The 26,128-nt window shown below is 45.2% G+C and overlaps 2 protein-coding genes across 2 annotated transcripts; both read right to left on the reverse strand.

The window, feature by feature from the left end:
- Positions 1-1,143: 1,143 nt before the first annotated feature.
- LOC121937899 (haloacid dehalogenase-like hydrolase domain-containing 5) lies at positions 1,144-12,058 on the reverse strand. Its single transcript, XM_088071240.1, has 9 exons — positions 11,652-12,058; positions 10,079-10,270; positions 9,864-9,976; positions 5,350-5,443; positions 5,220-5,253; positions 4,777-4,951; positions 3,673-3,849; positions 2,260-2,431; positions 1,144-1,429 (listed from the first exon to the last, which is right to left on the reverse strand). The coding sequence occupies exons 1-9, from the start codon at positions 11,706-11,708 to the stop codon at positions 1,241-1,243; spliced, it is 1,203 nt and encodes a 400-aa protein (XP_087927366.1). The 5' UTR covers positions 11,709-12,058; the 3' UTR covers positions 1,144-1,240.
- A 1,046-nt stretch (positions 12,059-13,104) lies between these two features.
- isy1 (ISY1 spliceosome associated protein) lies at positions 13,105-26,049 on the reverse strand. The gene is made up of 12 exons (XM_088071244.1): positions 25,979-26,049; positions 25,830-25,942; positions 25,666-25,688; positions 24,210-24,261; positions 21,961-22,026; positions 21,629-21,671; positions 20,604-20,716; positions 16,369-16,486; positions 16,157-16,279; positions 15,827-15,936; positions 13,582-13,671; positions 13,105-13,329 (listed from the first exon to the last, which is right to left on the reverse strand). Exons 2-12 carry the CDS (start codon positions 25,830-25,832, stop codon positions 13,222-13,224), a joined length of 849 nt encoding a protein of 282 aa, XP_087927370.1. The 5' UTR covers positions 25,833-25,942; positions 25,979-26,049; the 3' UTR covers positions 13,105-13,221.
- Positions 26,050-26,128: the final 79 nt, after the last annotated feature.

The raw sequence follows: 26,128 nt of genomic DNA on the forward strand, positions 1-26,128 counted from the left end.
GAAATCTTAAATCATCTGAAATAATCTGAAAACCTAAATCATCTGAAATCTTAAATCATCTTAAATAATCTGAAATCTAAAATCATCTGAAATAATCTGTAATCTTAAATCATCTGAAATCTGAAATAATCTGTAATCTTAAATCATCTGAAATAATCTGAAAACCTAAATCATCTGAAATAATCTGTAATCTTAAATCATCTGAAATAATCTGAAAACCTAAATCATCTGAAATCTTAAATCATCTGAAATAATCTGAAAACCTAAATCATCTGTAATCTGAAATCATCTGAAATTATCTGAAATCTAAAAATCATCTGAAATAATCTGTAATCTTAAATCATCTGAAATAATCTGAAAACCTAAATCATCTGAAATAATCTGTAATCTTAAATCATCTGAAATAATCTGTAATCTTAAATCATCTGAAATAATCTGAAAACCTAAATCATCTGAAATCTTAAATCATCTTAAATAATCTGAAATCTAAAATCATCTGAAATAATCTGTAATCTTAAATCATCTGAAATCTGAAATAATCTGTAATCTTAAATCATCTGAAATAATCTGAAAACCTAAATCATCTGAAATTATCTGAAATCTAAAAATCATCTGAAATAATCTGTAATCTTAAATCATCTGAAATAATCTGAAAACCTAAATCATCTGAAATCTTAAATCATCTGAAATTATCTGAAATCTAAAAATCATCTGAAATAATCTGTAATCTTAAATCATCTGAAATAATCTGAAAACCTAAATCATCTGAAATCTTAAATCATCTGAAATTATCTGAAATCTAAAAATCATCTGAAATCTTAAATCATCTGAAATTGTCTGAAAAAATCACATGAAGGAGCCGCAGAGCGTCTCTGCTTCAGCTTTTATTATTTCAGGAAAAGATAAAAAATTCAGATGTTTAACGCAGAAAATAGACCACCAACAAAGAAGAGTTAAAGCAGGCATGTCAAACTGGTCCACAGGGGGGCCGGTGTGGCTGCAGGTTTTTGTGCCAACCAACCAAGAGCACACAGTTTGACCAATCAACTGTCTGAAGACGGAGATCAGTTGATTAAATGAGTCAAGTCTGGTGTGCTGCTACTTGGTTGGAAACAAAACCTGCAGCCACACCGGCCCCCCTGTGGACCGGTTTGACATGCCTGAGTTAAAGGGTTAATGTCTGCACACTCAGGTGCTCAAAGATGTTGTCAGAGGTCAGGGGTCAGCTGGAGGTCAGGGGTCAAAGGTCGGCGCTCTCATGCTGCATCAGCAGGTCGACAGCGGCCTCCACGTCCTCCACCACGTGATGTGGCTCCATCAGGTGGCGCTCTGGCTCCAGGTCTCTGTGATCGAGGAACACCGCCTCCGAGATCGCGCTGCTCTGGTCACTAGGAAACGGGCAGCCAGGGTTATAGACACCTGTGCACACCTGTGGACAGGTAGAGTTAAAGACACCTATGGACACCTGTGGACAGGTAGAGTTACAGACACCTGTGGACACCTGTGGACAGGCAGAGTTAAAGACACCTGTGAACACCTGTGGACAGGTAGAGTTGCAGACACCTGTGGACACCTGTGGACAGGTAGAGTTATAGACACCTGTGGACACCTGTGGACAGGTAGAGTTACAGACACCTGTGGACACCTGTGGACAGGTAGAGTTACAGACACCTGTGGACAGGTAGAGTTACAGACACCTGTGGACAGGTAGAGTTACAGACACCTGTGGACACCTGTGGACAGGTAGAGTTACAGACACCTGTGGACAGGTAGAGTTACAGACACCTGTCAGTGTGACGTCAGTGTGACGTTACAGTGAATCCAGATCCTAAATATGAACTCTGAGCTCAAAGTTAACCCTTTAGAACCTGACCAAAGTGTCTGGATTTCTCACCAAAGGAAAGTTAAGAAGGTGATGAGCAACGAAAGAAGTAAACCCAGAAGTCTGCAAAAGTTCGAGAAAATTACCAGAAAATAACTTTTAAAAAGAAAAGAAAAAGACTATGATCATATAAATGCAGTTTTACCTCCAGCTGGATATTTTCTTAGTTTATTTAATCATTTTCTAACTCTACTCATTTGTTTGAGGATCATTTCTTACTAAGTGGCTCGTCGCCTTCTTACCACGTGTGTGAAAGAAACTACGGCAGTGTGCTCAGGGTGTTAAAGGGTTAAATACTGTGAGAGGCGTCTGAGTGCAGCGCAGAGCACTGATGAGGGTGTGAAAGTGTTAAACAGAAACAGCAGCTGTGAACGTACCAGGATGGAGCGACACTGAGCGGCGCCACACTCCCCCTCCTCCGCCGTCACTGTCACCTGACTCCCTGTTCCCCGGGCAACAAGCTTGGCGGCGGTCGTCACGGCGGCGGACTGCTGACCCAGGTAGTGGTTGTACAGGTTAGCACCGTAGATATCTGTCATCAGGTTGTCGCTAGGCAACAAGAATAACATTTGGTTAGCAACAGTGTAGATCAGTCGCTCCAGGATTTCAGCATGTTGTGATCACAGCAATTCACACGAATTCAGCCGATCCCCGTGACCTCTGACCTTCCAATTTCGCCTAATAACCACAACTTTACTGCAACTAAAACTGCAGGCAGCATATTGATCCGCTCAGCCTCTCTGTTCATGCTGCTGCTGTCACACACTGACAGAGTGACCTCTCTTCACAGCGGTCATTAACTGGTTAACTGACTGCTCGTTTAACGCGTGATTGACATCGTGCTGTTCGTATTTTATTGTCTATTTTAATTGTATTCTATTTTAGGATCTTTTGACTTCTGTAAAGTGTCTTTGAGTTTCTTGAAAAGGGCTCAATAATGAAAAGGTATTATTATTCTTAAAATTATTATTATTATTATTATTATGATTATTATCCTCATTAAAATGATTATCAGCATTATTATTATTATTATTATTATCATTATAATTGCATCACTGTTGAGTTGACAAAGAGGCGTGGTGTGGCATCATGGGTAACAGCTGTGACACGATCATTCAGCCTCAGTAACGTGTGCAGACGTGTTGGTGCATTCACTGTCACAGGGGAGTTCAGTAAAAACACGTTTCACTGTGACGAAGCCACCGCGAGCTCCTCCACGCCACAGATGAAACGAATGATTAAAAAACACTCAGAATCGCCTCCACGTTTACAGCCAACGTTCATCAGCGTGTCAGAAACCGGACAAAGATGTTGTCCTGAGTTTAAACACATCGCTCTGAGTGTGTGTTGGCGCTCGCTGCACAGATGGCGAATGAAAGCACCTGGTTAAAAACGCTTGTTAAATTTGTTTGTTTTTATTGCCATTTTGTTTTTCAGAGCAGCTTTTTGCTTCTTAAGCTGCTCTCTGAACGCTGCGCTGTTGCTGGACTTCTTCTGTGTTTGTTTTTGGCGGATTAAAATATCAGCTGTTTGAACCTCCACCGCCTGAACCAGATCTGCGCCTCAGCAGAAGCGGGAACCTCCAGAATGCTTTGCAGCATGACGTCCATCACATCATGATCCGCAGTAAATGTGCCTTTAAAATAATAAAAACTCTGATGTTTAAAGAATGTCTCAAAAACAACGTTTTTAGAAAAGCTGCCGTCACGTCAGACATTTCAGACCGCAGCTATCACACAAACCGATGGATCCGCCCGTCTGCTGGACGCTGTTATAGGGGGTGTGGTTACCCGATGGCGTAGATGGTGGTCAGCTTGTGGTCATGGTTCTGCCGTCTCAGCTGCCGTTCGGCGTACTGGTAGGTCAGCAGGCCAGGTTTTCCCAGCAGCGCCCGATACTGCAGCTCCCGGCCCGTCAGCTTCCTGTAGACCGACTCCAGACACAGCAGGAACATCCCATGACCGAACCTACGGCAGCACACAGGGGTCAGACCGAACCTACGGCAGCACACAGGGGTCAGACCGAACCTACGGCAGCACACAGGGGTCAGACCGAACCTACGGCAGCACACAGGGTCAGACCGAACCCACGGCAGCACACAGGGTCAGACCGAACCGACGGCAGCACACAGGGGTCAGACCGAACCTACGGCAGCACACAGGGGTCAGACCGAACCTACGGCAGCACACAGGGGTCAGACCGAACCTACGGCAGCACACAGGGGTCAGACCGAACCTACGGCAGCACACAGGGGTCAGACCGAACCTACGGCAGCACACAGGGGTCAGACCGAACCTACGGCAGCACGGAGGGGTCAGACCGAACCTACGGCAGCACACAGGGGTCAGACCAACCTACGGCAGCACGGAGGGGTCAGACCGAACCTACGGCAGCACACAGGGGTCAGACCAACCTACGGCAGCACGGAGGGGTCAGACCAACCTATGGCAGCACACAGGGGTCAGACCGAACCTACGGCAGCACGGAGGGATCAGACCGAGCCTACGGCAGCACGGAGGGGTCAGACCGAACCTACGGCAGCACACAGGGGTCAGACCGAACCTACGGCAGCACACAGGGGTCAGACCGAACCTACGGCAGCACAGAGGGGTCAGACCAACCTACGGCAGCACAGAGGGGTCAGACCAACCTACGGCAGCAGCACACAGGGGTCAGACCAACCTACGGCAGCACACAGGGGTCAGACCGAACCTACGGCAGCACACAGGGGTCAGACCAACCTACGGCAGCACACAGGGGTCAGACCGAACCTACGGCAGCACACAGGGGTCAGACTGAACCTACGGCAGCACACAGGGGTCAGACTGAACCTACGGCAGGACGGAGGGGTCAGACTGCAGCTAAAAGGTTCCACTTCCTGGCATGTTGGTTACCTTGGTGACGGCGCCTCAGCCATCCACGTCAGGTCAACGTTGCAGGCGAGCACGGGCAGCTGGTCCGCTGCCTGAGGGTCGTACATGCTGCCCGGACTCCCGTTGGTCAGCAGCACGTCGATCAGCAGCTGCAGGTTGGTCTCCCATCTGATTGGCTCTCCAAACAGGATGATCGCTACGGCAGCACAGGAAGTCGGAGAGATGACGTAACAAGATAAGACCCCGTAGACTTCTTTATTCTTCAGATTAAAAAATAAAAAGTTTTATCTCTCGTGTTTCTTTGAAATCTTTTCACGTCTGATTTTATATACGTTCAGTAAACTTTATTTACAGTCAGTGAAAATATACTGACATCATCAGTGTGACATCATCAGTGTTACATCATCAGAATGACATCACCGGCATGTAGTTGAGAAGCTGACACCTTCAGTAAGTGTGTGTACCTTCGATGGCGGGCAGCGTCTGCAGAGGAGCCACCTGAAACACACAAAACACTGTTAGAGGAGCCGATGACGTCACTCAGGTGACCTCAGCTGGCTGCCAGGTGAGGTCAGAGGCGTCTCAGCTGCTCACAGGAAGTGCCGGTCTCCTGTTGTGCTCCACCATGTCCAGCAGGGGGTGATGTTCTCTGAGCTGCTCCACGCTGACCACCTTCTGAAAACCCAATCTGACGACCACACAGTCAGGACTCAAACACTCGCCATGGGTCACATGATCAGCCCTCACACACACACACACACACACAGACTGTGTGACTGTTTCCTGGTTACCCGCTCTGTTCTGTAGTGACTCAAAATATTCCCCTGGAGAATCACTTCGACTCGATTACTCTCGGCTCTTTTTTCACTCGGACTCGTTTGTTTCAAGTTCTGCTGATTCTTGTGACGGACACGTTTGTGTTGTGAGCGGTTCCCTGTTGGTCCTGTGGGGGGCGCTACACTGAGCCAGCAGCTGCCTCTCTGATTACAGATGAAGAAGAGTCTCAGCGTTTCATAATCTGGGAGTCGTCGTCAGTAACTCATGGAGCTTTTATACACTTTATTAACTCTTTAAAGTCCTCTTTACAAAAAACAAAATGCAAAATGTTTTCCTTTGCATTTTTTTGGTCGTTGTGGCTTGAAGAACAAAAATCAGTGTATCTGTTTTGAACAAGCCAACAGGAAGTGCGCCATGCATTGATGCTAAATGTAAGTGGAATTACAGCATTTGAGTCGGTCACGTGACGACACTGGCCCGGAAAAACTTATCCCGTTGACTAACATGGGGAAAGAGACATCCGTAAATCAGTAAATGATTTTTTGTAAGCATCAAAACCCCCGAAATGTCTTCTATCCCCGTCTGGATGTAAACCGTCCTGTTCAGTAACATTCGGAAAGTCTAAAAGAGTGAGGCCGCCATTCAAGCTAGCCAAGGCGCTGATCCAGGAGTCAGTTGCTCCGCCGGCAGAAGTTAACTGTTCGGTGGCAGCGCTCGGCCGTGCTCGGCTCAGGGACGGTCGTTAATCACTTCCACGCTGCTCTATGGGCCAGTAGATCCGGGTATTTTACACTTTTCTAAACCCGGAAAAAGAGTTTTCTCTGCTTCATGCAACAACGAGCAGCTCTCACAGGAATGAACGAGGCCCCACCCCCACGGCTGTATCCAGACTTGACAAAACATCGATGGTTTTGAACAGATCTCATAGAGATGGCCTTTCATGAAAAAACAAAGAGCAAAATTTAAAGTAAAAGCCTGAAGTGCTCTAACCCGCACTTCCTGTTTTCAGACACAGAGCGCTCTGTCTGCAGCCTGACTTCCTGTTTACAGACAGAGCGACACCTGCTGGACGACTGATCAGAAAACCGACAGGTATAGATAGCTCAGTCAGAGAGAGCGCACGCCAACACATCTCACATTCAGATACACAAACTCAAAATGAGCTCTGAAAACAGCCGAGCAGGACCATTAAGGGTTAATGATTCCAGCTCATCTTTATAAACCGCAATAACATTAAACTGTGATAATAATAAACTGATAATAAACTGTGATAATAATAAACTGATAATAAACTGTGATAATATTAAACTGATAATAAACTGTGATAATATTAAACTGATAATAAACTGTGATAATATTAAACTGATAATAAACTGTGATAATATTAAACTGATAAACTGTGATAATATTAAATATTGTTGTAAAAGACGTAGGTAAATGTAGGTAAAAGTTGTTGGTAAACACGTTATTGGTAAAACATTTTTGGTAAACGTTGGTAAAGGGCGTTGGTAAACATTGTTGGTAAACATTAGTAAACGTTGTTGGTAAACATTGGTAAACTTTGTTGGTAAAGGGCGTTGGTAAACGTTGTTGGTAAACATTGGTAAACGTTGTTGGTAAACGTTGGTAAACATTGGTAAACGTTGTTGGTAAACATTGTTGGTAAAAGGTGGAGATAAATGTAGGTAAAAGTTGTTAGTAAACCCGTTATTGGTAAACGCTGGTAAACATTTTGGTAGACGCTGTTGGTGAACATTAGTAAACGTTGTTGGTAAACATTAGTAAATGTTGTTGGTAAACATAAGTAAATGTTGTTGGTAAACATTGTTGGTTAACATTAGTAAACATTGTTGGTAAACATTAGTAAATGTTGTTGGTAAACAAGTAAATATTGTTGGTAAACATTAGTAAATGTTGTTGGTAAACATAAGTAAATCTTGTTGGTAAATATTAGTAAATGTTGGTAAACGCTGTTGGTAAACATTAGTAAATGTTGTTGGTAAACATTAGTAAATGTTGTTGGTAAACATTAGTAAATGTTGTTGTTAAACATTGTTGGTAAACATTGGTAAACGTTGTTGGTAAACGTTGTTGGTAAACATTAGTAAATGTTGTTGGTAAATGCTGTTGGTAATCATTAGTAAATGTTGTTGTAAACATTAGTAAATGTTGGTAAATGTTGTTGGTAAACATTAGTAAACGTTGGTAAACATTGTTGGTAAACATTAGTAAACAGTGTTGGCAAACATTGTTGGTAAAAGGTGGAGATAAATGTAGGTAAAAGTTGTTAGTAAACCTGTTATTGGTAAACGTTGGTAAACATTTTTGGTAAACGCTGTTGGTGAACATTAGTAAACGTTGTTAGTAAACATTAGTAAATGTTGTTGGTAAACATTACTCGACATTGTTGGTAAACATTGTTGGTAAACATTAGTAAACAGTGTTGGCAAACATTGTTGGTAAATGGTGGAGATAAATGTAGGTAAAAGTTAGTAAACCCGTTATTGGTAAACGTTGGTAAACATTTTTGGTAAACGCTGTTGGTGAACATTAGTAAACGTTGTTGGTAAACATTAGTAAATGTTTTTGGTAAACATTAGTAAATGTTGTTGGTAAACATTGTGGGTTAACATTAGTAAATATTGTTGGTAAACATTAGTAAATGTTTTTGGTAAACATTAGTAAACGTTTTTGGTAAACATTAGTAAATGTTGTTGGTAAACATTAGTAAATGTTGTTGGTAAACATTAGTAAATGTTGGTAAACATTAGTAAATGTTGTTGGTAAACATTAGTAAATGTTGTTGGTAAACATTAGTAAATGTTGTTGGTAAACATTAGTAAATGTTGGTAAGCATAAGTAAATGTGGTAAACATTTAATGTGGTAAACCAACATAAATGTTGGTAAACATTAGTAAATGTTGTTGGTAAACATTAGTAAATGTTGTTGGTAAATATTAGTAAATGTTGTTGGTAAACATTAGTAAATGTTGTTGGTAAACATTAGTAAATGTTGTTGGTAAACATTAGTAAATGTTGTTGGTAAACATTAGTAAATGTTGTTGGTAAACATAAGTAGATGTTGGTAAACATTAGTAAATGTTGTTGGTAAACATTGGTAAATGTTGGTAAACGTTTTTGGTAAACAGTAAATGTTGGTAAACACTGTTGGTAAACATTAGTAAATGTTGTTGGTAAACGCTGTTGGTAATCATTAGTAAATGTTGTTGTAAACATTAGTAAATGTTGGTAAACATTGTTGGTAAACATTAGTAAATAGTGTTGGCAAACATTGTTGGTAAAAGGTGGAGATAAATGTAGGTAAAAGTTGTTAGTAAACCCGTTATTGGTAAACGTTGGTAAACATTTTTGGTAAACGCTGTTGGTGAACATTAGTAAACGTTGTTGGTAAACATTAGTAAATGTTTTTGGTAAACATTAGTAAATGTTGTTGGTAAACATTGTGGGTTAACATTAGTAAATATTGTTGGTAAACATTAGTAAATGTTTTTGGTAAACATTAGTAAATGTTTTTGGTAAACATTAGTAAATGTTGTTGGTAAACATTGTTGTAAACATTAGTAGACGTTGTTGGTAAACATAAGTAGATGTTGTTCGTAAATGTTGTTGGTAAACATTAGTAAATGTTGGTAAACATTAGTAAACATTGTTGGTAAACATTAGTAAACATTGTTGGTAAACGTTGTTGGTAAACATAAGTAAATGTTGTTGGTAAACATTAATAAACATTGTTGATAAACGTTGTTGGTAAAACATTAGTAAACGTTGTTGGTAAACGCTGTTGGTAAAACATTAGTAAACGTTGTTGGTAAACGTTGGTAAAACATTAGTAAACGTTGGTAAACGTTGATAAACGTTGTTGGTAAACATTAGTAAACGTTTTTGGTAAACATTAGTAAACGTTGTTGGTAAACGTTGTTGGTAAACATTAGTAAATGTTGTTGGTAAACATTAGTAAACGTTGTTGGTAAACGTTGTTGGTAAACGCTGTTGGTAAACATTAGTAAACGTTGTTGGTGAACGTTTTTGGTAAACATTAGTAAATGTTGTTGGTAAACGTTGGTAAACGTTGTTGGTAAACATTAGTAAACGCTGTTGGTAAACGTTGTTGGTAAACTTTGTTGGTAAACATTAGTAAACGTTGTTGGTAAACGTTGTTGGTAAACATTAGTAAATGTTTTTGGTAAATGTTGTTGGTAAACAGCGATAATAAACTGTGCTCATGAGCAGTCTGAGTCCGTCGGACCGAGCTCTTTCTTCTCTCTAACAGTTCGTTACCCATGACCCTCAGCGGCTGCGGTGAAGGATACGTGTTGGCGATGTCCATCAGCGGTCCCTGTCCTGACACCAGGACACATTTATCATGAAAACTCTTCAACATTTGCAAAGGACTGTGGGAAAGAACCACCTGCTCCGGGGAGATCTATAGAGAGAGAGAGGGGGGTCACATGGACGTGATCGTCCAATCACAGCGTCATCAGTCCGTGTGTGTGTGATTGGTCGTCCTCGCCGGCGTCCGTCCTACCTGGACCTCCAGGAGGCGGGACAGCTGCTGGGCCTTCTGATGTCTCTGACAACTTCCTGCATTGGTGACAAACACAACAGGAAACAGGAAGTTGTTGTTTCGGTCGAGAAGCTTCCTGAAAGCTCGTCGAGCGGCCGGAATCACAGATCCGCCGCGGAGCAGGACGCCGTCCACATCGAAGAGGACGCCCGCCTGACGGGGACAGACAGAGGACAGCAGGCGGATCAAAAAAGACACTTAACTTTCGTCTTTTAAATAAAAACAAAACTCAGATTTCAGCTTCAGTTCAGTTCAAGGACATTTCAGATTACAGGACAACGCTGGACTGACAGACTCAAGGACATGTCCTCACAGTGTCCTCTGACTGTAGGACATGTCCTCTCAATGTCATTGTACATTTAGCATCAACGTATGACTTTTGGTGTGGCCCTCAGTGAAAATGAGCGACCCCTGTTGTATGCTGGGAGATGGCGGGTGTTATGGGCGGGTGATATCGGCAGATGTTATGGGCAGGTGATATCGGAGGGTGTTATGGGCAGGTGATATCGGAGGGTGTTATGGGCGGGTGATATCGGCAGATGTTATGGGCGGGTGATATCGGAGGGTGTTATGGGCGGGTGATATCGGAGGGTGTTATGGGCGGGTGATATCGGAGGGTGTTATGGGCGGGTGATATCGGAGGGTGTTATGGGCGGGTGATATCGGCAGATGTTATGGGCGGGTGATATCGGCAGGTGTTATGGGCAGGTGATATCGGAGGGTGTTATGGGCGGGTGCTGCTGTCATCAAAGTGTCTCTGCACTAGGAGACACTGTTCTGTCTCACGTCCAGAGAAAACTGAGAGAAGAACCTTTGACCTGAAGTCTCTGGTGTCCCCAGAAGATTCCTGATGAAGTTTATGGAAGGACAGGCCGGTTTCTGCGGCACTGTCTTCATGTGTTGGACATCTGTGGTGGGCAGCTGTGGCTCAGAGGTAGAGCGGGTCGTCCTCTAATTGGAAGGTCAGCGGTTTGATCCCCGGCTCCTCCAGTCTACAAGTCAAAGTATCCTTGGGCAAGATACTGAACCCCAAATTGCTCCCGAAGCTGCATCATCGGAGTGTGAGTGTGTGTGAACAGTTACTGAGCAGCAGGTGGCATCTTGTACGGCAGCCTCAGTCACCAGTGTGTGAATGTGTGTGTGAATGTGTGAACGTGACATGCTGTGTGAAAGTGCTTTGAGTGGTCAGTAAGACTAAAAAAGAGCTAAACAAGTACAGTCCATTTACCATTAGGCATCTGTCCCAGCGCTGTGACGCACAGAGGACACTTTGTCATGTTTCTGTCTCTCACTGAAGCAGCAGGACTGAAACATGGACACCTTCAGCGTCCACCGCTGTCCGTCTGTGAGCCGCTAACATGTCTCAGTCCAGTTTGGACCTTCTGTCACACTTTGCAGAAATTTAAAGATGACGAGCAGCTGGACTGTCTCTCAGGAGGACACATGTCCAAGACCTTAAAACGTGGACGATGACACATATGCATGCGCACACACACACACACACACACACACACACACACACACACACACTGACCTGTCTGCTGGTCGTCATGGTCCGGACCGTCTGCTGCAGGAAGCCTCGACACCACATGACCCTGTTTGCGTGTCAGTCTGTCCGTGTGTGTCTGCTGGAGACGGCCGTCTGCTGCTGTCTTATACTGACAGAGCTGTGACATCATCCAGGGGTGGAGTCTCACACACAGTGACAGTTTGTCTGTCTGTGGAGACACAGAGACGGACACAGAGACGGACACCAAGCGTCACAGAACCGAGTTCATCAGGTTCAGACTCGACCTGCAGACTAAAATCGAGATCAACAAAATCCAGAAACACCAAGACCGCTCTGAGACCGACACCAAGAGATCAGTCCACGTCTCAGCAGGGACGTCCTGTCCTCCAGGACCAGTCCACGTCACAGCAGTGACGTCCTGTCCTCCGGGACCGTCCACACGGTTACCAGGTCAAACTTCGGTCGTGTAAAAAAAAGAAATAAAAATTTGTCTTTTTGTCTGTAAAATTTTGGGGTGATTTTTAAAGAAAATGGGTCGTGGGTTTGGGAGGCTTTTTTCTAATTTTGGTGATCATTTTATCTTCAAAAATTTGGGGATTTTTTTCTTGAAATGTTTTGGTGATCTTTTTTTTAAGCAAAGATTGCTGACAATTGTTTTTTATGTAAGATTTTGGTGACGTATTTCTTAAAACAATGTGATGATTTTGGGTGTTTTTTCCTTTAAAAGTTTCCGGAATCTTTGGAGAAAACATTTTGGCCATTTTTTCATTCTATGTTCCGTTTTAGACGATTTTAAAAAATGTTTTTGGCAAATCTTTTCTCCTCAGAATTTTTGGTAGTTTTTTTAAACTAGTGCATTCATTAAGGAAAAAATTTTGGCAATTTTCATTTCAGCTTTTTTTTTCGTGATTTCAAAGAAGACACGTCTTCCAAACCTGCAACACGACCGAAACACGAAGGACACCTTCAGCGTCTGCTGCTGTCCGTCTGTGTCCTGTTTGAAGACAAGTCCAGCCCTTCAGGAGGACACAGGTTCCTCAAAAGGACACGTCACTCAGGACGACATACGTCCACAACACACACATGGACACACACACACACACAAAGACATACACAGACACTCACACACACACACTCACACACACACACTGATTGAACGCATCTGACTGCAGTTTTCTCCTCACATGACATCACGTGCAGCATTCAGCCGATAATCAGCCAATCACATGCTGCAGAGTGTCGCCACCAATCAACCAATCAGCTGCCTGACTGAGAGACACAGTGAGGAGGACAGACTCTGACAAGGTCACCGAGAGAGACACCGTGAGGAGGACGCCTCAGAGACAGGGACAGTGTCTCCTGAGATGCCAAGAAACATGTCTCACTGTCTTCAAAACAAATACAACTCCAGCTGAACTGGACGTCCTCTGATTTCGTAAACCTGCAGGACAAACCAAAGACAACGAGGACACCAAACTGGGCTGAAGACACTTTAATAAGAAACACGTCCAGTACAAAAAGGAGCCATATTTACATCAACACAGGTGGGACAGGTCCCAGGCAGGGGGGACAGGTCCCAGGCAGGGGGGACAGGTCAGAGTCCCAGCAGAGTCCTGGCCGCCTGACTCTGAGCCTGAAGACTCTCGCTGGCGTATCGCTGTAACAACTCCATCTTCTTCCTCCTGACCAGAGCCTCCTCCACCTGAGACAGACAGGTGAGACAGGGCGTAGACAGACAGGACCAAGAGGTGAGACAGGTCAGACGGAGCGCTGTGAGGACGGGTCAGGTAATGTGGTGTTGTAGTGAGGGTCCTCACATGTGTAGACAGACCTGAATGAGTGTGTTTGTGTGTGTGTGTGTGTGTGTGTGTGTGTGTGTGTGTGTGTGTGTGTGTATGTATGTATGTATGTGTGTGTGTGTGTGTGTGTGTGTGTGTGTGTGTGTGTGTCTCACTTGTCTCTGGGAGGGGACAGGTACGTGTGCAATGAAGGTGACTCCGCCCTCCTCTCCCTCCGTCTCCTCCCTGCTATCCTCGTCCTCACCCTGAAACCATACACAAAACAAACACACATCAGAGACACTCAGACATCAAACAATTGAGACAGACAGGTGAGACAGACAGGTAAGAGACAGAGAGGTGAGACAGACAGGTGAGTCAGACAGGTAAGAGACAGAGAGGTGAGACAGACAGGTAAGAGACAGACAGGTCAGACAGACGTGAGTCACACAGATGAAAGACAGACAGGTGATTCAGACAGGTAAGAGACAGACAGGTGAGTCACACAGATGAAAGACAGACAGGTGAGTCAGACAGGTAAGAGACAAGACAGGGAAGAGACAGACAGGTGAGACAGACAGGTGAGTCAGACAGGTAAGAGACAGAGAGGTGAGACAGACAGGTAAGAGACAGAGAGGTGAGACAGACAGGTGAGTCAGACAGGTAAGAGACAGAGAGGTGAGACAGACAGGTGAGTCAGACAGGTAAGAGACAGAGAGGTGAGACAGACAGGTGAGTCAGACAGGTAAGAGACAGAGAGGTGAGACAGACAGGTGAGTCAGACAGGTAAGAGACAGAGAGGTGAGACAGACAGGTGAGTCAGACAGGTAAGAGACAGAGAGGTGAGACAGACAGGTGAGTCAGACAGGTAAGAGACAGAGAGGTGAGACAGACAGGTAAGAGACAGAGAGGTGAGACAGACAGGTGAGTCAGACAGGTAAGAGACAGACAGGTGAGTCACACAGATGAAAGACAGACAGGTGAGTCAGACAGGTAAGAGACAGACAGGTGAGTCACACAGATGAAAGACAGACAGGTGAGTCAGACAGGTAAGAGACAGACAGGTGAGTCACACAGATGGAAGACAGACAGGTGATTCAGACAGGTAAGAGACAGACAGGTGAGACAGACAGGTGAGTCACACAGATGAAAGACAGACAGGTGAGTCAGACAGGTAAGAGACAGACAGGTGAGTCACACAGATGAAAGACAGACAGGTGAGTCAGACAGGTAAGAGACAAGACAGGTAAGAGACAGACAGGTGAGACAGACATGTGGGTCACACAGATGAAAGACAGACAGGTGAGTCAGACAGGTAAGAGACAGACAGGTGAGTCACACTGATGAAAGACAGACAGGTGAGTCAGACAGGTGAGTCAGACAGGTAAGAGACAGAGAGGTGAGACAGACAGGTAAGAGACAGAGAGGTGAGACAGACAGGTGAGTCAGACAGGTAAGAGACAGACAGGTGAGTCACACAGATGAAAGACAGACAGGTGAGTCAGACAGGTAAGAGACAGAGAGGTGAGACAGACAGGTAAGAGACAGAGAGGTGAGACAGACAGGTGAGTCAGACAGGTAAGAGACAGACAGGTGAGTCACACAGATGAAAGACAGACAGGTGAGTCAGACAGGTAAGAGACAGAGAGGTGATACAGACAGGTAAGAGACAGAGAGGTGAGACAGACAGGTGAGTCAGACAGGTAAGAGACAGACAGGTGAGTCACACAGATGAAAGACAGACAGGTGAGTCAGACAGGTGAGTCAGACAGGTAAGAGACAGAGAGGTGAGACAGACAGGTAAGAGACAGAGAGGTGAGACAGACAGGTGAGTCAGACAGGTAAGAGACAGACAGGTGAGTCACACAGATGAAAGACAGACAGGTGAGTCAGACAGGTAAGAGACAGACAGGTGAGTCACACAGATGAAAGACAGACAGGTGAGTCAGACAGGTAAGAGACAGACAGGTGAGACAGACAGGTGAGTCACACAGATGGAAGACAGACAGGTGATTCAGACAGGTAAGAGACAGACAGGTGAGACAGACAGGTGAGTCACACAGATGAAAGACAGACAGGTGAGTCAGACAGGTAAGAGACAAGACAGGTGAGACAGACAGGTGAGTCACACAGATGAAAGACAGACAGGTGAGTCAGACAGGTAAGAGACAGACAGGTGAGTCACACAGATGAAAGACAGACAGGTGAGTCAGACAGGTAAGAGACAAGACAGGTAAGAGACAGGTGAGACAGACATGTGGGTCACACAGATGAAAGACAGACAGGTGAGTCAGACAGGTAAGAGACAGACAGGTGAGTCACACAGATGAAAGACAGACAGGTGAGTCAGACAGGTGAGTCAGACAGGTAAGAGACAGACAGGTGAGAGGCAGTCAGGTGAGTGTTAAGGGGACAGGTCACCTCCTCGGGGTGAACAGTGTAGATGTCCTCGTCCTCCTCGTCCTCCTGTTTGTCTCCGGACAGAAGAGACTCCTTCTCTGTCCTCCACCTCTGCACCGCCTCTAACACTGCTACACGCACGCGCACACACACACACACACACACACACACACACACACACACACACACACACACAGAGTAATTTATTCTGACTGTTTTTTGATAAAATAATGTTTCATACTCAAATAATCTGACTGTTTCATACTCAAATAATCTGACTGTTTCATACTCAGATAATCTGACTGTTTCATACTCAAATAATCTGACTGTTTCATGATTAAATAATCTGACCTTGTTTCTCGTACTGCGTCTCCAGAGGCAGCAGCACGCCGTCGTCTTCGTCTCTGTAGCCGTAATACTCTGCGTCTACCTCCTTCATCAGCTCCGCCCTCGTCTTCCTCAGCGCCGGGGCAGCTGGGGGTCACATGATCAAAAAGGACCAATCAGCTGACAGCACAGTGCTAGAGGTTCGATGTGAGACAGTAAAGACGGAGTTAACTTACGCTCCTTCTCAAACAGCTCTCTGACCCCTGGAAGATCTCTGGCTGCTCCGAAGTATTTATACCCTCGATTCCCCGGAACCTCCTTCCCCTCGTGATCCAACATCTTCGGACCGACGCGCTGAGGGGAGAGATCACATCATCAATAACTCACCAATAATTCATTCAGAATCAGAATCAGAAATACTTCATTGATCCCAGAGGGGAAATTGCCTTTAAATAGTTTAAAAGTAGGAAAACGAGCAGGAGCGATAGCAACAGGCTGCATGCACAGCTGGTGCAGGGGCACATACGTACCTCACCAATATCTAAATCACATCATCAATGACTCATCAATAACATCATAACATCATCAATAACTCATCAATGACTCATCAATCGCATCATCAATAACACAATCACATCATCAATAACTCATCAATGACTCACCAATCACATCATCAATAGCTCATTAATGACTCATCAATAACTCATCAATGACATCATCAGTGACTCACCAATAACTCATCAATGTGAACTACAAACACAAAGGCGTCATGAATCGTTCTGCACAGACACGTTCGAAACACGACAGAAAGACCAGATAACAGCAAACTTATGGGCACACTAAAACCCGGTCTAAATCGAGGCATGATGGGAAATGTAGGCTAATGGCCCTTCTCCACTACATGGTACCTACTCTACTTTTTTTGGTACCTGGTACCACTTCTTTAGTACCTGCTCTCCTGGTTCCAGAGACAGCCCACTGGGTACTAAGAGGTACTAAAAGGTGACACTGCAGACCACTGATTGGTCAGAGAGAAACATCACTGCGTCATCAATACGCTGCACGCAGAACACTCAACAGCAAAGTTATCGCAGCAGCCGCAGTTCCTCAGCTTACTGTCCGACAGGTGTATCCAGAGAGTGTGTGTGTGTGTGTGTGTGTGTGTGTGTGTGTGTGTGTGTGTGTGTGTGTGAGAGAGAGATAGTATGTGTGTGTGTGTGTGTGAATATATATGTGTGTGTGCGTGTGTGAATATATATGTGTGTGTGCGTGTGTGAATATATATGTGTGTGTGCGTGTGTGTGTGTCCTGAGGCGTTCAGGGGAGCTCTAAAAATGCTGACTCTTGTGTCACAGAATATATATTTTCAGCACATAAAGGCTCCTGAAATACTAAAAAATAGAAGTAATATGTAATGTTGTATTTATTCTCTCATTACTTTCCATCTCTGAACATCCGTCTCCACTATTTAACTTCCGTGTTTTTCCTGCTGCGGCCGTTTGTGCGTGAAGCGGCGCTGCGCTCAGATGCCTACATTTCCGAATTGACCTGAACTCCTCATCGTCCGACAGAAGGACAGAGACAGAGAGGACACGTTAGCGGCGGGTATTAGTGCAGTCTGTCTCACAGTAACTCTGTTATTGACCGCGCGCTGTCACACTTTATCAATGTCACATGTTTAGTGGTGCGCACTGAAAAATGGGGCTTCCCCGAAAGTGGGAGTGTCCCACGGCGTCGCTATGACGACCAGCTACATTGAGGCGGTGCTATCTTCTAATGGAATACAACCCCCAGAAAAGTACCCAATACCAAAGGCGAGGAGTGTAGAGTAGATTAGTTTAGAGTAGAGTAGTGTAGAGTATATTAGTGTAGAGTAGAGTAGTGTAGAGTATATTAGTGTAGAGTAGTGTAGAGTATATTAATGTAGAATAGAGTAGAGTAGTGTATTAGTATAGAGTAGAGTAGACTAGTATAGAGTATATTAGTGTAGAGTAGTGTAGAGCAAAGTAGTGTAGAGTAGAGTACTGTCAAGTAGTGAAGTGTATAGTGTAGAGTAGAGTGGAGTAAAGTACTGTAGAGTAGAATAGTGTAGAGTAGAGTAGTGTACAGCAAAGTAGTGTAGAGTAGTGAAGTGTATAGTGTAGAGTATATTAGTGTAGAGTAGAGTGGAGTAAAGAACTGTAGAGTAGAATAGTGTAGTGTAGAGTAGTGTAGTGTAGAGTAGTGTAGAGTATAGTGTAGAGTAGAGTAGTGTAGAGTAGTGTGAGTAGTGTAGAGTAGTGTAGTGTATAGTGTAGAGTAGTGTAGAGTATAGTGTAGAGTAGAGTAGTGTAGTGTAGAGTAGAGTAGTGTAGTGTAGAGTATAGTGTAGAGTATAGTAGAGTAGAGTGAAGTAAAGTACTGTAGAGTAGAGTAGTGTAGTGTAGAGTAGTGTGAGTAGTGTAGAGTATACTGTAGAGTAGAGTAGTGTAGTGTAGAGTATAGTGTAGAGTATAGTGTAGAGTAGTGTAGTGTAGAGTAGAGTAGTGTAGAGTATAGTGTAGAGTATAGTAGAGTAGAGTGAAGTAAAGTACTGTAGAGTAGAGTAGTGAAGTTTATAGTGTAGAGTAGAGCAGAGTAGTGTAGAGTAGAGCAGAGTAGTGTAGAGTAGAGCAGAGTAGTGTATAGTGTAGAGTAGAGTAGAGTAGAGTAGTGTGTAGAGTAGAGTAGAGTAGTGTAGAATGTAGAGTAGAGTAGTGTATAGTGTAGAGTAGAGTAGAGTAGAGTAGAGTAGAGTAGAGTAGTGTATTGTGTGGGTAGTAGAGTGAGTAGAGTGGAGAGTGGTGTAGAGTGGGGTAGTGGTGTGGTGTGGTGTGGGTAGAGTGAGAGTGTGAGTAGAGCAGTGTGGGTGTAGAGTGGAGTGGGAGTGGTGTGGAGTGGTGTGGTGTGGGGTGGGTGGTGTGGAGTGGTGTGGTGTGGGTAGAGTAGAGTGTAGAGTGGTGTGGAGTGGTGTGGTGTGGGTGGAGTAGAGTGTAGAGTGGGGTGGTGTGGGGTGGTGTGGTGGTGTGTGGTGTGGTGTATGGTGTAGAGTATAGTGTAGAGTAGAGTAGTGTAGTGTAGAGTAGAGTAGTGTAGTGTATAGTGTAGAGTATAGTAGAGTAGAGTGAAGTAAAGTACTGTAGAGTAGAGTAGTGTAGTGTAGAGTAGTGTGAGTAGTGTAGAGTATACTGTAGAGTAGAGTAGTGTAGTGTAGAGTAGTGTAGTGTAGAGTATAGTGTAGAGTAGTGTAGTGTAGAGTAGTGTAGAGTGAAGTAAAGTACTGTAGAGTAGAGTAGTGAAGTTTATAGTGTAGAGTAGAGCAGAGTAGTGTAGAGTAGAGCAGAGTAGTGTAGAGTAGAGCAGAGTAGTGTATAGTGTAGAGTAGAGTAGAGTAGAGTAGTGTGTAGAGTAGAGTGGTAGAATGTGGGAGTGGTGTATAGTGTAGAGTAGAGTAGAGTAGAGTAGAGTAGAGTAGAGTAGTGTATTGTGTAGAGTAGAGTAGTGTATTGTGTAGAGTAGAGTAGAGTAGAGTAGAGTAGAGTAGAGTAGTGTAGAGTAGGGTAGTGTAGTGTAGTGTAGTGTAGAGTAGAGTAGAGTGTGAGTAGAGCAGTGTAGAGTGTAGAGTAGAGTAGAGTAGTGTGGAGTAGTGTAGTGTAGAGTAGAGTAGAGTAGTGTGGAGTAGTGTAGTGTAGAGTAGAGTAGAGTGTAGAGTAGAGTAGAGTAGTGTGGAGTAGTGTAGTGTAGAGTAGAGTAGAGTAGTGTGGAGTAGTGTAGTGTAGAGTAGAGTAGAGTAGTGTGGAGTAGTGTAGAGTGTAGAGTAGAGTAGAGTAGTGTGGAGTAGTGTAGTGTAGAGTAGAGTAGAGTGTAGAGTAGAGTAGAGTAGTGTGGAGTAGAGCAGCTGAGCATTTCTGTGTTTATATCTGATGTATTTATTATTTTTGGGAAATGATCTCTAGAAAGTATCAGCACGAGTCGGCCTGCGGACTCGACAGAACTAGAAAACGTGTGTGCAGGTCGTTACTGAGGTCCGAGCAGTAAACAGGTTTCATTTCAAACAGGACTCTACTGACGTGACTCTCCAGGCTCTCCAGGAAGTAGTCAGACTCTGTGTATTTCCTTGGAAACAGAGATAACAGTCGCTAAAATCGTTTTACTTTGAGAGCTAATTGCCTCAAAACATGAATATATTTTGACTATACCTTTTTATTTTGTTGGTATCAGTTGTAAAATCACAATATTACACTTAAGAGTGAGATTTAATGTCACTTCAGTGACGCCTGCAGACCTCAGCGCCTCGGTCCAGACCGCTTCACGGTCACAGCCTCTCCTGTAATACTCATCAATCACACACAATCACATCATCAATAAATCATCAGTAACTGATGATCACTTAGAGGTGATCACTGACCGATCACTGATCAATAATAGGTTAATCAATGAGAGTGATATTTACGGCGTAGTCGGGTCCTCCCAGCTCTCTGATCCTGACCTCCCAGTGACCTTTCTCCCTCAGCAGCTTGTTGATCTCATCGTTCAGATCCCGAATCCTGAACTCCCCCAGACCCGCTGCAGAGAGACAGACAGGTCATCAGAGAGACAGACAGGTCATCAGAGAGACAGACAAGTCATCAGAGAGACAGACAAGTCACCAGAGAGACAGACAAGTCACCAGAGAGACAGACAGGTCATCAGAGAGACAGACAGGTCATCAGAGAGACAGACAGGTCATCAGAGAGACAGACAGATCACCAGAGACAGACAGGTCATCAGAGAGACAGACAGATCACCAGAGACAGACAGGTCATCAGAGAGACAGACAAGTCACCAGAGAGACAGACAGGTCATCAGAGAGACAGACAGATCACCAGAGAGGCAGACAGGTCACCAGAGAGACAGACAGGTCACCAGAGAGACAGACAGGTCATCAGAGAGACAGACAGGTCATCAGAGAGAGAGACAGACAGGTCACCAGAGAGACAGACAGACAGGTCATCAGAGAGACAGACAGGTCAGATTCTGTCCGTCTTGTTTTTTACTTTGACTTTTGTTTTACACCTAAAATCTTTTATTTGTATACATTTTTTGTGGCTGTTGCTACAATATGTAATCTGTGATCTGTAATCTGTGGTATGTAAACTGTGGTATGTAAACTGTAATCTGTGATCTGTAATCTGTGGTTTCTAGTCTGTAATCTGTGATCTGTAATCTGTGGTATGTAATCTGTAATCTGTGGTATATAATCTGTAATCTGTGGTATAATCTTTAATCTGTGGTTTCTAGTCTGTAATCTGTGATCTGTAATCTGCGGTATGTAATCTGTAATCTGTGGTATCTAATCTGTAATCTGTGGTATGTAATCTGTAGTCTGTGGTATATAATCTGTAATCTGTGGTATGTAATCTGTAATCTGTGGTATAATCTTTAATCTGTGGTTTCTAGTCTGTAATCTGTGATCTGTAATCTGTGGTCTGTACTCACCGTTCTGGATCTGAGCAACTTTCTTTGAGATCTCACTGATGATCTGAAACACAGAGACATAAGACAGTCAACTTCGACTCCCAGGGTGCATTTCACTGACAAACAGCTAATCACAGAGCTTAAACCTCTGCCAGAGACACAGAGGTACAACAACACCTGGATACAGAGGAACCACGGGGCCAGAGCGGACCCTCCGTTAGACGTCTCTCTACATCGAAAGACAACGGCACAAAATCTGTGTGGGCTCTGAGACGTCACATGAGATCATGTGACATCATGACATCAGGTGACGTGGTGGAGCTGAGACTACAAGAGGTGGAGCTTAAACTCACCTGTCGTCTCCATTTCTCAGCTTTAGGAAGTTCACTGCACTCTGACGCCAGGAAAGGTCTCCTCTCCTGCAGACAGGTGGACAGACAGGTGAGTCAGACAGGTGGACAGACAGGTGGACAGACAGGTAAACAGACAGGTAAACAGACAGGTGAACAGACGGGTGAACAGACGGGTGAGTCAGACAGGTTGACAGACAGGTGGACAGACAGGTGAGTCAGACAGGTGAACTGACAGGTGGACAGACAGGTGGACAGACAGGTGAGTCAGACAGGTGAACTGACAGGTGGACAGACAGGTGGACAGACAGGTGAGTCAGACAGGTGAGTCAGACAGGTGGACAGACAGGTGAGTCAGACAGGTGGACAGACAGGTAAACAGACAGGTAAACAGACAGGTGAACAGACGGGTGAGTCAGACAGGTTGACAGACAGGTGGACAGACAGGTGGACAGACAGGTGAGTCAGACAGGTGAACAGACAGGTGGACAGACAGGTGGACAGACAGGTGAGTCAGACAGGTGGACAGACAGGTGAGTCAGACAGGTGGACAGACAGGTGGGTCAGACAGGTTAACAGACAGGTGGACAGACATGTGGACAGACGGGTGAGTCAGACAGGTTGACAGACAGGTGGACAGACAGGTGGACGGACAGGTAAACAGACTGGTGAACAGACAGGTGAGTCAGACAGGTGAACAGACAGGTGAACAGACAGGTGAGTCAGACAGGTGAACAGACAGGTGAACAGACAGGTGAGTCAGACAGGTTAACAGACAGGTGAACAGACAGGTGAACAGACAGGTGAACAGACAGGTGGACAGACAGGTGGACAGACAGGTGAGTCAGACAGGTTAACAGACAGGTGAACAGACAGGTGGACAGACAGGTGAGTCAGACAGGTTAACAGACAGGTGAACAGACAGGTGAACAGACAGGTGGACAGACAGGTGAGGTGATTTGTGCTGCAGCATAGTAGTTGACATAAAAAGACACGACAGACGGCAGAAAGAAGGACAGAGAGCTCAAACAGCACTACGTGGACGAGGACAGGCAGGACATCGAAGCCACAATAGTCCTTCCTGTGCTCGTCACACCGCAATAACAACGGTTCGAGAAAAAGACGCGAATGAACAAATCCATAAGTGTGTGCGGAGTGTGTGTGCGCCTCCTCCCCGCATTAAGGAGTGTGAATGAGTGTGTGTGCGCCTCCTCCCCGCATTAAGGAGTGTGAATGAGTGTGTGTGCGCCTCCTCCCCGCATTAAGGAGTGTGAATGAGTGTGTGTGCGCCTCCTTCCCCGCATTAAGGAGTGTGAATGAGTGTGTGTGCGCCTCCTTCCCCGCATTAAGGAGTGTGAATGAGTGTGTGTGCGCCTCCTTCCCCGCATTAAGGAGTGTGAATGAGTGTGTATGCGCCTCCTTCCCCGCATTAAGGAGGGTGAATGAGTGTGTGTGCGCCTCCTTCCCCGCATTAAGGAGGGTGAATGAGTGTGTGTGCGCCTCCTCCCCGCATTAAGGAGTGTGAATGAGTGTGTGTGCGCCTCCTTCCCCGCATTAAGGAGTGTGAATGAGTGTGTGTGCGCCTCCTCCCCGCATTAAGGAGGGTGAATGAGTGTGTGTGCGCCTCCTTCCCCGCATTAAGGAGGGTGAATGAGTGTGTGTGCGCCTCCTTCCCCGCATTAAGGAGGGTGAGTGTGTGTGCGCGCCTCCTCCCCGCATTAAGGAGGGTGAATGAGTGTGTGTGCGCGCCTCCTCCCCGCATTAAGGAGTGTGAATGAGTGTGTGTGCGCCTCCTTCCCCGCATTAAGGAGTGTGAATGAGTGTGTGTGCGCCTCCTCCCCGCATTAAGGAGGGTGAATGAGTGTGTGTGCGCCTCCTTCCCCGCATTAAGGAGGGTGAATGAGTGTGTGTGCGCCTCCTTCCCCGCATTAAGGAGGGTGAGTGTGTGTGTGTGCGCGCCTCCTCCCCGCATTAAGGAGGGTGAATGAGTGTGTGTGTCTGATGGTCTGAATGGAGGGACTGAAGCTCAGGATGAAGAGGCCGTGAGTGGTCTGAAGGCTCTTCTTCACCTCCTGACCGTTACCTGTTACACACAGGTTCCTCTGCCGGACACCGACGGTCTTACGTGCACTGTTTTTAACAGAGCGTTCTTATTCCGTGTTCAAACCGCCAAATCAGCAGATGAAAGAAAATCAATACAAAATAAACTTTATACAAAAGGTTTACAGGAAATAAGTGAAGAAGAATCTGACCTTAACTTTGCCCTCCTCCAGCTGAGCCTGTCTGAACCGAGCCAGAGCCGTCCTAGGAGACACAGCAGAGGGACACAGTTAACACAGGAGAGAACCAGGAGAACACAGGACAGAACCAGGAGAGAACACAGGAGAGAACACAGGAAAACATAGGAGAGAACACAGGAGAGAACCAGGAGAACGCAGGAGAGAACCAGGAGAGAACACACGAAAACATAGGAGAGAACACAGGAGAGAACCAGGAGAGAACACAGGAAAACATAGGAGAGAACCAGGAGAACGCAGGAGAGAACACAGGAGAGAACCAGGCGAGAACACAGGAAAACATAGGAGAGAACACAGAAGAGAACACAGGAGAGAACCAGGAGAGAACACAGGAAAACATAGGAGAGAACGCAGGAGAGAACACAGGAGAGAACACAGGAAAACATAGGAGAGAACACAGGAGAGAACCAGGAGAGAACACAGGAGAGAACCAGGAGAACACAGGAGAGAACACAGGAAAACATAGGAGAGAACACAGGAGAGAACCAGGAGAACGCAGGAGAGAACCAGGAGAGAACACACGAAAACATAGGAGAGAACACAGGAGAGAACACAGGAAAACATAGGAGAGAACCAGGAGAACGCAGGAGAGAACACAGGAGAGAACCAGGTGAGAACACAGGAAAACATAGGAGAGAACGGAAGAGAGAACACAGAAGAGAACACAGGAGAGAACCAGGAGAGAACACAGGAAAACATAGGAGAGAACACAGGAAAACATAGGAGAGAACCAGGAGAGAACACAAGAGAGAACCAGGAGAGAACACAGGAAAACATAGGAGAGAACTCAGGAAAACATAGGAGAGAACACAGGAGAGAACCAGGAGAGAACCAGGAGAGAACACAAGAGAGAGCACAGGAGAGAACACAGGAAAACATAGGAGAGAACACAGGAGAGAACACAGGAGAAAACACAGGAGAAAACACAGGAGAAAACACAGGAGAGAACCAGGAGGGAACACAGGAGAGAACCAGGAGAACGCAGGAGAGAACACAGGAGAGAACCAGGAGAGAACACAGGAAAACATAGGAGAGAGCGCAGGAGAGAACACAGGAGAGAACACAGGAGAGAACCAGGAGAGAACCAGGAGAGAATACAGGAGAGAACCAGGAGAGAACACAGGAAAACATAGGAGAGAACGCAGGAGAGAACACAGGAGAGAACCAGGAGAACGCAGGAGAACCAGGAGAACGCAGGAGAGAACACAGGAGAGAACCAGGAGAGAACACACGAAAACATAGGAGAGAACACAGGAGAGAACACAGGAGAGAACCAGGAGAACGCAGGAGAGAACACAGGAGAGAACCAGGAGAGAACACAGGAGAGAACCAGGAGAGAACACAGGAGAGAACCAGGAGAGAACACAGGAAAACATAGGAGAGAACGCAGGAGAACATACAGAGTACTTACATGGCCTTCTCAGCATTTCTAGCCTGTTGGAACACATCAAAGACATATTATTGTTATTATCGTCATCATTATTATTATCACTGTTATTACGTTTACATTAATACACTAATATAACCACAGAAACACGAGCTGAGGAGGGAGCGAGTCAAAGAGCAGCTGCCTACCATCTCTGCGGAGGAGCCGGAGGACACGGGGACACTGTGAGACGGTAATAAACTGAGACACAAAGACACTGTGTGAGACGGTAATAAACTGAGACACAAAGACACTGTGTGAGACGGTAATAAACTGAGACACAAAGACACTGTGTGAATCAGTGCAAAAGTCTCGAACTGAAACGCTCCGACACCGACACTCTGACAGGAAGTGCTGCAGCGGCTTCTTCTACTGTTTCCTTTTGGGTTCTTTATTTCCGCTCTGCCGCCGCCTGCTGGAGGACCAACGGAAACACAAAATCACAAAA

This window comes from Plectropomus leopardus, chromosome 2 (assembly GCF_026936395.1).
Source record: "Plectropomus leopardus strain MGB_pleo_1.0 chromosome 2, ASM2693639v1, whole genome shotgun sequence".
Lineage (NCBI taxonomy): Eukaryota > Metazoa > Chordata > Actinopteri > Perciformes > Serranidae > Plectropomus > Plectropomus leopardus.